Source organism: Galleria mellonella, unplaced genomic scaffold, assembly GCF_026898425.1.
Source record: "Galleria mellonella isolate WM207_F2 unplaced genomic scaffold, CSIRO_AGI_GalMel_v1 utg44, whole genome shotgun sequence".
Taxonomy (NCBI): domain Eukaryota; kingdom Metazoa; phylum Arthropoda; class Insecta; order Lepidoptera; family Pyralidae; genus Galleria; species Galleria mellonella.
Genome location: NW_026442100.1, coordinates 2,391,822 through 2,403,631, shown reverse-complemented (window position 1 = coordinate 2,403,631; position 11,810 = coordinate 2,391,822). Strand labels below are relative to the sequence as shown.

Genomic DNA, 11,810 nt, shown 5'->3' with positions numbered 1-11,810 from the left:
TACGAACTGTAGCTCACGGTAGCTCACGATCGTTCCTGATGGCAGTCTATAGGGCAGGCCTATGTTCAGCAGTGGACAGGTAACAACTGCTACGATGATTGTAGCACGAGTTACGGTAACCATGATAAGGAGAGTTTGTATAAAAAAAGACCGACTAAAGAGAAAAATAACAGTACAATTTTATTGCATAATTAATAAAGTTTAAGTGCATCAAAACATTTTTTTTAAACAATTGCTACATAGGTATGTGACATTTCGAATAAATTATTTTTTGTTAAAAGTAATTTTCACTGCTAATTTCGTGCTCATCAACATTAGCTTTTGTGCTATTTCAGTGACGAACGAATAGGAGTAATAACTTTGTTAATGGTATTTCTTTTCTTCAATCAACTTCTTCGACTTTAGGCCCTCCAGAGCTCTCCGGTCTAGAACCACTGGGCCCACCTCTGTTGGCTCCATGCAGCTTCATCATAGCTGGTTGACAGGTCCTTTGCGCTGCCTTCAGACGTTGTTCTAGTTCGGATTTTGAAGCATCAGGATTTCCTTCGAGCCACCGAAGCTGGTCAGTACATTCTGTGATGACTGCACTTCTTTCGCCTTCTGTCAGCCTGCTACTATCATTTTCAGCTGCCTGTAAATACATTGGTTGTATTAACTTAGAAGTATTTGATGGTATCGTTATTTTTTATAATATGTATGGGCATAAAAAGTGCATTTCAAATATAAAAATATTTTTTTAATAGATTTTGTGTTAAAAGCGTGAAAAGATTTGCACCTTGCTTACATGTCCACGGTAGCTACTCGCACCATTGAAAGAAAGTACATATCGTTATTGTGTTTATCATGTTAATATATTGTAGCTATTGACATTACGACTAGTTTATTTTAGAATAAGGTTTGTTCAAAAGTGTTCTTTTTCATTTCAGAACGTTAGGATGAATCAAATTTAAATAAAAAGTTATGCTAACCGTTTTACATCCGTATAGATAGCTTTCAAATTGATTTCTAATTTCGACCTTCTTCCTTACAGCTTCGTCTTCAGCTTTAAATTTTTCAGCATCATTTAGCATCTTCTCGACATCCCTTTTGCTCAGTCGGCCCTTGTCATTGGAAATTGTAATATGTTCAGATCTTCCTGTACTTTTGTCCTGAGCGTTCACATTTAAAATGCCATTTGCATCAACATCGAAGGTTACCTGTAAACGTCTTTCGATTACGACATTGACTCTTTTTTATTTAAAAAGAAATTGAAATTAAGAATTAACCTCTATTTGTGGTACTCCCCTCGGCGCTGGTGGTATACCTGACAAATTGAAGGTTCCCAATAAATTGTTGTCTCTAGTCATAGCTCTCTCCCCTTCATACACCTGTAATTGGAATAAAAATATTTTGACACATTGATGTACATGGAACTAAATTTCAAAAAATCTAGTCGAACTGTGTTAGATGAGTATCTACCATGATTTAATGTCCTACTTGTTTAAGAGCTTAGCTTGTGTATTATTTTATTCATCTTTACTTCAGGTTTTAGGGACACACACAAGTTTTCGAGAGCAAGATTTGTAGATAGTGGTTATACAACGATTTATCGTTACAGGTACCTGGATCGTAACAGCTGGTTGGTTATCGGAATACGTGGTGAAAATCTTTTTCTGAGCTGTTGGTATCCTTGTATTTCTTTCAACTAATCGTGTCATAACGCCTCCAGCTGTTTCAATACCGAGAGAGAGCGGTGCAACGTCCACCAATAAGACATCTTGAATGCGCGTGTCTTTTGAACCCATCAAAATAGCTGCTTGAACAGCAGCCCCGTAGGCTACTGCTTCGTCTGGATTGATTGATAGGTTCAGTGTTTTACCATTGAAGAATTCCTGAAATATATTGGTGTAAGAATTATCATGACATTGTTTTAAGTTGGTATGTGATAGTGTAATGTTGTATAATTCAATATTTAAATATTTGCTAATAAGAAAATTGCGAGAATAGAAATCTATGGTTATTTTTATTCTATGTAGAGAAATTATTTAAAAGATGTTCTGAGAATATCTAAATTTAAGTATAAATTTTGACTACAATACATGGATCTTAAAAAAACAAATCTTAATGCAAAATTAATATACCAAGTACCTGTAATAATCTCTGAATCTTTGGTATGCGTGTTGAACCACCGACCATTACAACATCATGAATTTCTCTCGTATTTAATCCTGCATCTTTCAATGCTCTCTCAACGGGACCGATAGTTTGACGAAATAAATCCGAACATAGTTCTTCGAAACGTGCTCTTGTAATTTTTGAATAGAAATCAATACCTTCATGCAATGCGTCTATCTCCAAACTTGCTTCTGTACTAGATGAAAGTGTTCTTTTCGCTCTCTCACAAGCTGTTCGAAGTCTTCGTAATGCTTTAGGATTATCTTTTAAATTCTTTTTAAATTTCCTCTCAAATTCCTGTGTAAAATGATCGACCATTCTGCTGTCAAAATCTTCACCACCCAAATGAGTATCGCCAGCTGTAGACTTTACTTCGAAAAGAGATCCTTCAGCAATTTGAAGAATTGAAACATCAAATGTTCCACCTCCGAGGTCGAAGATCAATACGTTCTTGTCTCCCTTCAGGTCTTTGTCCAGTCCATAGGCAAGCGCTGCGGCTGTTGGCTCATTGATGATTCTGAGAACATTTAATGCAGCTATAGCTCCAGCATCCTTAGTAGCTTGACGTTGAGAATCATTAAAATATGCCGGTACGGTTATTACAGCATCTTTGACAGTTCCCCCTAAATAAGTTTCAGCGATTTCTTTCATTTTTGTCAAAACCATTGAAGATATTTCTTCTGGAGAAAATCTTTTTTTCTGTCCTTTGTATTCGACAATTATCTTTGGCTTTCCACCATCTGATACTACTTCAAAGGGCCAATGTTTTATATCTTGCTGAACTTTTGGATCGTCGAACTTACGTCCGATTAACCTTTTGGCATCAAATACTGTATTTTTTGGGTTCATAGCCACCTAAAATAAAGAATCGGGCAGTTTATTCAATTTATTTAGGTTCCTATCCGATGTGCGTGTAATATTGAATGGAATGTTCAATGAATAGAGAACACAGAACATTACGTGATGTTGGTCTCACCCATATTTACCATGTGTTCGCTGACCTTTCATGCTTCAATAGTTTTATTTGTATAGAAGTGACCCAGGAACTTATATTAACGAAGTTCTTTCAAAGAGTGACGGGCAAAGTTGTAATAGTTTCACTAAATGGGCACATTCTTGCATTTCAACTTCTCAAGTTAATGAACCGACAATGTCGGAAGAAAGTTTGTTTTGCTAGCAGTTCCGACCTAAGTACTTAGTTTGTTTAAGTGAGTGAGTATATTTATTTGTTATATATTCTATTTGATAAGTTTTTATTTATATAACTCCTTAAGTTTTTATTAAGTTTTAACTAAGTTTTAATGTCTCGTTGCTTGCTACTATTAGCACTCTTACTAGTATTTGATTATCTTAGTTTTTATTAAAAAAATTTTGTAAGAAAAAAATGGTAATACATTGTAATCTCGCTTCGTTATAACTCAGAAAAGAAAAGGGCATTAAAACAGGTTATTTAGCTACTAATGTTTAATAATAAATTGGATGGCCCGATTTCGAAAGACATTGATATACAAAAAGGTGCTGTACTTGCTCACTTGAAGTAGTTGTTTTTATTTTGAAGCAGAAAAGTGCGTTAATTTGTATAAATGAAAAACAGATGTTTGGAAAATTGTCATCAGTTGTCATAAAATTTGAAGACAATGATATGATTATAATATCTATAGTAGCAATAACAGAATAAATCAGTTATACAAAAGTATCCACCAAAATCGGTTTATAATAGACAATTACAAAAAAAATGTGTACGGGATATCATAAATTCGATTGAAAAAAGGGTAAATAAAGTCGGTTTAAAATGAATAAAAATAATATAAAAAAATATATATTTTTTGAAGTTGCTCTAAAAACGCTATATTCATCACCTGATTTTTAGCTGGGTCCCCTATCAACCTCTCTGTATCGTTGAAGGCCACATACGACGGTGTAGTCCTATTGCCTTGATCATTGGCTATGATTTCCACTTTGTTGTGTTGGAATACGCCCACACAGGAATACGTCGTTCCCAAGTCAATACCCACAGCTGGGATGGTCATGTTTGCTCATCCAATTCTGGAAATAAAGGTAAAATTTACAGATTTAGATAGGTCGGCAAATTAGTTTAAATTTATTTGTTAACGCTAATTGTTTAGGAATGAAATGCTTCTCCTGCTTCTGTATCCTTGGAGCATACTATAAGGGGCTTTTCAAGTTGATGGTGAACAAGTATTTCAGGGTAAGTGTAGTTTATGTGTAGCGTCAGGCGAGGAAAGATGATGTGTAAACTCATTATGCAATAAAAAATATAGTATCATATTCAAGTGTTTCGTAAAAATACATATTGCAGTTATTAAATATGGCAAGTTTAAAAAATTAAAATTAGGTATACCCATGGAATATTATCTAGATAATATTTATCAATAAGTACCTACCTATGTCTAGTAGGTACGTAGTGACTTATATATCTCTATTTAACCGACATCAAAAAAGGAGAAGTATTTAGATTCGGTTGTATTTCTTATGTTTGTTACCTCATAACTCTGTCATTTATAAACCGATTTGGTAAATTCATTCCTTTTGTGAAAGAATATACTTTTAGATTGGTTCTATAAAATTTTCCATCAAAAGCAGTTCAGTATTTTAGTTTTTAAATCAAAATAAAATTTCGTGTTCTTTTTGTGGAACAAATACTTAAATTATTTTGGTCTAAAAATTAATCTTTCAGATTAAAAAAATATTTTTCCAAATTGGTTTACAACTGACTGAGTTATGAGGTAATAAACATAAAAGGAAAAATACATTCAAAAAGCAACAGTTTTCAAACTCAAACTTGCTTTTTGAAATCGTTAAAAAATATTCTCATAATTACAAATCTTAATAAGGTATTTGTAGACTGTTACTGTAGTAAAAAGCGCTATACTCAGATTTGGCCAAACTTATTGTCATTCGGTTTGATTTAATTTATTAAAGGTGAATTCGTTACGATGGTCTAAAGTAACCTGATTACATGCTCAACTATCATTCCTCTGGCTGGTATATCCCTCATTCCTCTGGGGTTGGTACCCCACCAGCGTATACTAGTACCGCAAGTGCGGTTACCATTTCATTATCATTGAAAAAAAAAACAATTCAATATTACCTTTAAAAAAATTGGCATCGGCCAGAATCGAACTTAAGCCCTTTGAGATCAACGAGTTGTGACAGTATTACTAGACCACGATAGGACGCTTAAAAAAAACAGCTTGTTAAACGTAATTTATTTAAAAACTGAATTCGCACCCTTGGAGATTTGTTTTAATATTCCCGCAGTCAAATGAGAGCATTATAAATCACGAGCGTTGGTTTCTTTTATATTTTACGCGCAAAAAACTTTCTACTCCAATGCTTTCCAATAATAATTGATGGATACTGCGAAGACCGTGGAAAAAAATATATTCACTGCACTCTATTTATAATATTTATTATCTTGTTATAAATTAAGTAATTATCTTGTCTTAGAATGAAAATATATTTAAAAATAATTTAGCAATGTTGACAAAATTTGTATGAGTCCAATACGGAAATATATCATCAAAATTTCATACAATTTTATTGGTTAAAACGTCGCATAACATACAAAAATAAATAAATAGGTATTTATTTTCCTGAAATTTGCATTTATCCTCCAGAAATAATAGCAAAATTGATCATGATATAATTAATATATGGACCCTAGAGATTGTGAAAAGAATTATTAAAATCGGTTGACAATATTGCATAACATTACATAAACGAATAAATATAGACAAATGGAGACTATATGGTTTATGTTTGTTGTTTTATATATATATATCTTTTTCTTTTTTGAAGTCAATATAAAATACAATTAAATTGAAAACTCATTCTGTCGAAATCGATTAAAAATATTTATTTTGTTATTGTTTACTTGTTAATTAACCTAATAGTTAAATAGTTTAGAAAGTAAAAGCTGTCATCCAAAATCCATTTGTGAGGATGTCCTTAGGAAGATTGCTGATAAACATTAGTCTAATAAATAGATAACGTAATAAAATATAGTCTGACAGTAAATGACAAAAACAAAATAAATAATAATAATGAATCTACGCAACACATTTGTTCTACAATCCAAGTAAACCACTATCTACTTATTTGTTGTTGATGGTCATACGTTTTAGTACTTACAATTTATTCCTAAAGAAATATCACTCAATTGGTAGTTTGACCAACGTAAGAATAATAGTCATATTAGATTTTCGCCTTGGCAAAACTTTTTATATCATATTATATTTGGGCAATAATCGATCGACCACTCTTCTCGATTTTTCCGTACCAACTGTAGTAGCCGCATTACGACAATAGTATTATTCGTACCATGACAGTATACATAGGTATATAAAGCTATATGTTACTGTAACTATAGCTTACAAAAGGGCAAATGTAAATGTGTATCGGCTTTGTGGCTTTGTTCTGGTTCTATGGTTAGATTTTCTATTTTGAGGCCGATTGTAGTATTTGTAGGTTCCACTCAGTAATATAAAATGTATATTCACTCCTTTCTCACACATATCAACACTCACAATATCCATCTATTTATTCTTTGGTATCCTAAAGGAAGGCTTCTTAACTCGTTTGTCACCTTATAAGATTCGATTTTTAAAACGCATCAGAATTGATGCATGGTTTAATTTTTGATCGAAAATCTCATCAATGATTACAGTTGTGTGTGTATAAGTAACATATATTAGTATGTAGATGTAGGATTATTTACTTGTTTAGGGGAAATATATAAACAAAATACAAATTGCGTTCTTTAATTTTGTTGTTGGAGATTAAATTTTAGAGTGATCTAATATTTATTTAATTAAACGTAATTACATTTCTCTCAATGAAAAAGTTGCTTCCATTTTATATTTATATATTTAGTCTATATATTTATTTCGAGTTAACAGCTATTTAAATATCTAAAAAAAATCTGAATGTAAAGAATTCTACACTATATATAATCAGTCACTTTACTTACAATTACATCCTCTTTCGGGTAGGATAAAGGGCACAAAGAACAGTTTATATTTAGGTATTCTTCATTATTTACGTATCGCGGATGTTACAGAAATAAATTGGGTATAAATTTATCTAATAGAACCTTTTATAGATGCTGTTAACAGCCTTACAAAGTTAGGTACTCGGAATAGTCTTGCAGGCATTCTCATATATTAGATAGGATTCTCGTGGATTATGGAAGAAGGAACGAAATCGCTGAATTCATTTCTAAAGAATGTTTATATCTATTGAAGGAATGAGCCAACATCGCAGTGGATTGCTATCGATTTCCAATTCACATTTAGTGTGTGTTTCGTGTTTGATATTGTTCCTACTGCTTATAGGTTTATAGGTATCTATTAATATTAAAGAGACTTACCTACGCAGTTGCTGATTCAATTTTTTCATACAATTTACAATTAAGCAACATTTAATTTGAATGCTCACTTTTTTATAATTTTACGTCGCTCAATTTTATTATTTCCTATTTGACTATGACGTTCAAACACGTCGTTTATGATTGATTTAAAATTGGAAACAATTTATTGCTGTTTCCTATCAAAAATGTAACTTCAGTAATGATAGATTTAGTGGTGGTAACTATGTTTCTGTTCGGTGATCAAAGTGTTTCATGATTCAGTGTTGTATATTAAAAACGTTGTTGAAGACCAATTAACATCCAATGGAATATCATGACTCTAAACATGTTCAGTCCTAGAAATGAAATGGATAATTACTTTATACGAATAACAGTAAGGCCTTTAATTTTGCTACAATTTTTATTGATGTCAAATAATGGAACACGAAATGATTATACAATGATTATAAATCTATAACTAACTAATGCAAATAAGATACACAATGATAAAATAATGAGACGTATTTCGATGAAATACTTAAGTAAAATTATCTCTTTCCCTTTTTCTTTTTCTTGTTGAAGTCCGGAGGATGGAATCCTCTGGCTTGGAGCAGTTCCTGCACATTGTGGCACGCGTAATAGACGTTGTCCATCGCCGCGTCAGTTAACATGTCCATATTACATTTCCCTTTTGACTTTCCCTTCTTTCCGCCTTTCTTGGCTTTCGGTTCACCAGCATCTGCTTTCTCTTTTTTCTCCTTTTTCTTACCTTTACTTTTGCCAGCCATTATTTTAAAGCGGTTGCTAGTTGGTATTGATTATACAGATTTCACTGTATTTGGAGTTACCATGGTGAAGTAGGCATAAAGATTATGGATTAGGCTCTGCTATAACGTAGTCTATACTATATATATATTAGGTACATAACAATTTATTCGTACCAATCATTATAAATTATATTGAGAAGGCAAATAGTGTAAATGAGACAAAAATATACGACTTTTACTCGAATAACATTTATTTACAAAAAAGTTTTTATAAATTAACAATATAATATATTATTATTTTAATTTAGGAATCGTAATATGAAATTTCAATTGAAATTTCTATAACATTGGTTGTTCTTATAAAAAATTAAAGTAAAGTAAAACCACGTTAGGGAGTGCCCTATCAAACATTTCATTAATGCAAATAGTAAATTTATAACAGTAACGAATACTTAATAAGGGGGTAATAACTTTCAAGTCAAAATTATTGAATATCGCGTGACATAACATATAAAAAATACCATGGAATCAAGGACCACTTACTTTTTGAAGATGGTTGAAAATGGTTTTTTTTTTGAGTGATTTATAGAAAAAAAAAACTCTAAAATAATTCATATTTGCAAACTCAATCATACACGTGCAGTATAACTTAAGTATCTATTTACTTAATCTAAGCATTCAGTTAATCTTTTTTATGTGAATCGACATTAGAGAGATTATTAAAAAAAAAAAACTTCTGAATATTTCCACCAGAGGTCATGTATGTAAATATCTCTACTATTACGTATTTGCAAACGTAATAGTTAATAATATGAACTTAATAATTAATACTATGAACCGATGTAAATTTTTGTTTCTTCTTATTTTAAATTTCTAGTAAGAATTAGGAATTTTGATGAGTTTCATGTGCGAGTCCTACAAAGATTTACGTAACTAACGTCTTCACGTTTGCATCTGAATGGAAATCCGATCGAAACGATCTGTTAAATAAGTATTTAATATTTTGCCACAAATTATCGCCAAAAAGTTACATTTTTGAGAAAATCAAAACTAGAGGAAAGTTACAACAGTTATTTAAATGGATATTTCTTTGACCTTCGGTATGAATAGAAGTTTAACATATTTGTTTGTCCGGAAGAAATTGCTTAGCGATAAGGCCGCCTTTTGTAACACTTCTCATTAATATTTACTATATTTGTTATTTTTCTTTTTACTTGGTGCAATAAAGTGTAAAATAAATAAATAAATATTACGTTCGTGTCAACTATTTGTTTAGGATTCTTTATACAACTCGCACTAGGGATTCAGCCGAGTTTTTGGAACGAGTTCAATTCAATTCACATTAGTCCATCCATATATTATATGTCTACGTATTTATTTATATAATTTATTTAATATTGTACAATGGTTCGCGTAGTATGTGTTCAACTTCAGGCCGGTGTAACGAGCTCGTCCCGACGGCCGGTGTGGCCGCTTCCGCTCGGCCGGCGTACACCAACTGTGAAGTACACAACGCAAAGACAATTTTATTATATTAATAATAAATTAACCGTTAATTATCCACTGTTGAACATAGGCCTCCCCAATAAGGGAGGTTTTACCAATAGTTACTACTAGTACTATGCTTGGCAGGTGGGTCGACAACCGCAGTTAGGCTTTTGGTGATGTTTTAAGAGGGACATTAATGCCCATACCTGTTACTAGGGGGAGACTTTGTACAAAAGTCGTATGCTTGGGTACCTCTGTCCTGTTCGTGTTTCAACCATAAAGCAGTTGTGTTTGCATGGCTGTTTCAGTTTGAAGGGTGGGTTATGGCGTGAATTTACAGGGTACAGAGGAATAACAACTGAGTCCTCAGAAATGGAAACGCATGGGGGGTATCATGGGCGAAACAGTATACTCTGTTATGTCCATGACACTGCTCACTGTCTATAGGTGACGGTTACCACTTTCCATCAGGTGGGCCGTCAGCTTGTTTGCCATTCTAATTTGTATAAAAAAATAAAACCTCGATTATTAAGTTCTTTTAGTCGCCTCGTACGACACCCACGGGAAAGGAAGGGGTGGCTTATTCTATGCCAGGACCATAAGCGGCGAATAATGATCAAAGTCCTCATGAATTACAACGCAGCCGTTAACTGTCCATTGTGGAATGAAGGCCTCACCTATTTATTACTTGGGTTGCCAGTTATTGTTACGCTTGGCAGGCGTGTTGTCAACCGCAGTTAGGCTTTGGTGATGTTTTAAGAAGGATGCTGCTGCGCGTCTTTCGACTATTAAATTCCCTTAGCCGCCTCTTACGACACATCTAGGGTGAAGGCCTATTCTATGCAAAGACCACACGGCTATCGCAAAAAATGAAATATTATTTGTGTAATATTATGTATGTATATAATTTTTCTTTTTTGTGACAAATTTAAATAACTTTTTTTAGGTGTCAATTTATTTAAATAAATTATATATATATATATATATATATATATATATATATATATATATATATATATATATATATATATATATATATATATATAAATGTAGGCATATTGAGTATTTATAAATATCCATGGATCATGTCTACAGGCAACCCGTTACCACTTACTCATCAATCATCGTCAGTATCATTTCAGCCATTATCTGATTACTAATAAATATAGGCCTCCGCTATAGATTGCCTTCAAAGTTATATATATATATATATATATATATATATATATATATATATATATATATATATATATATATATATAATAAAGCGGAAGAGTTGTAATTGTACGGGAAAACTACAGAAATATTATAATATACACCATCAACTGAAAGGCAATTCCTAGATAAAGGGACGAATATTATTACTTTCTCAAATATTACTAGATGCTTTTTTGCGTAGCATTTATTAATATTTCATAGAAACGCCGGAGGCAACGGTTGGTTTCATTCCATTTATTAAATCGTCTATGAGACAATTCCAATAACAATATTTGCAATAAGTTTTGTGCACTACCACGAATAATACTATTTACTAATGTGCCAGAGGGAGACTTTGTACAAATGTCGATTGCTTGGGTACCTCTGTCCCATTCGTGTTTCAACCGTGTAGCAGTTGTGTTTGCATGGCTGTGTTTCGGTTTGAAGGGTGGGATATGGCGTGAATTTACTGGGTACAGACGAATAACACCTGAGTCCTCAGGAATAGCAACGCATGGGGGGTATTATGGGTGAAACAGTATGTGTGTGTACTGTTATGTCCCTGGTACTGCTCATGTCTATAGGCGATGGTTACCACTTTCCATCAGGTGGGCCGTCAGCTTGTTTGCCATTCTAAGTTGTATAAAAAAAAATATCTTGTGTTATTTGATTAGAATGATTTTGTTTAGTTCCGCTACCATTAGTCCGCTACCTCGCCCTTGCTATCAGTATATACCGACGAGGCACCAGTGCATTTTGTTTTTGCTTTTTTTATTTTTTGTACATGTATCTTTTTTTATCTTTTTTCACTGTGCATCTATGTCTATTGCTGT

General features: G+C 32.6%; 3 protein-coding genes across 4 annotated transcripts in view; all 3 read right to left on the bottom strand.

The window, feature by feature from the left end:
• Positions 1-155: 155 nt before the first annotated feature.
• LOC113516401 (heat shock protein 68-like) lies at positions 156-7,666 on the bottom strand. Of its 2 annotated transcripts, none has more exons than XM_026900817.3 (7): positions 7,547-7,666; positions 4,014-4,200; positions 2,128-3,009; positions 1,602-1,871; positions 1,266-1,367; positions 969-1,196; positions 156-631 (listed from the first exon to the last, which is right to left on the bottom strand). In XM_026900817.3, exons 2-7 carry the CDS (start codon positions 4,182-4,184, stop codon positions 383-385), a joined length of 1,902 nt encoding a protein of 633 aa, XP_026756618.2. In that variant the 5' UTR covers positions 4,185-4,200; positions 7,547-7,666; the 3' UTR covers positions 156-382. The 2 variants fall into 2 exon arrangements, with proteins under 2 accessions (XP_026756618.2, XP_031764673.2); XM_031908813.2 differs by lacking the exon at positions 7,547-7,666 and adding an exon at positions 6,310-6,482.
• A 123-nt stretch (positions 7,667-7,789) lies between these two features.
• On the bottom strand, positions 7,790-8,471 carry LOC113516402 (small lysine-rich protein 1). The gene has a single exon (XM_026900819.3). It carries the CDS (start codon positions 8,311-8,313, stop codon positions 8,074-8,076), a length of 240 nt encoding a protein of 79 aa, XP_026756620.1. The 5' UTR covers positions 8,314-8,471; the 3' UTR covers positions 7,790-8,073.
• A 57-nt stretch (positions 8,472-8,528) lies between these two features.
• Positions 8,529-11,810, bottom strand: part of LOC113518006 (probable 2-oxoglutarate dehydrogenase E1 component DHKTD1 homolog, mitochondrial) — a 42,024-nt gene continuing 38,742 nt past the window's right edge. Inside the window, exon 20 of the mRNA XM_052898589.1 lies at positions 8,529-9,790. Within this exon, the coding sequence (XP_052754549.1) occupies positions 9,680-9,790 (111 nt within the window). The 3' untranslated portion in view covers positions 8,529-9,679. The remainder of the gene's footprint in view (positions 9,791-11,810) is intronic.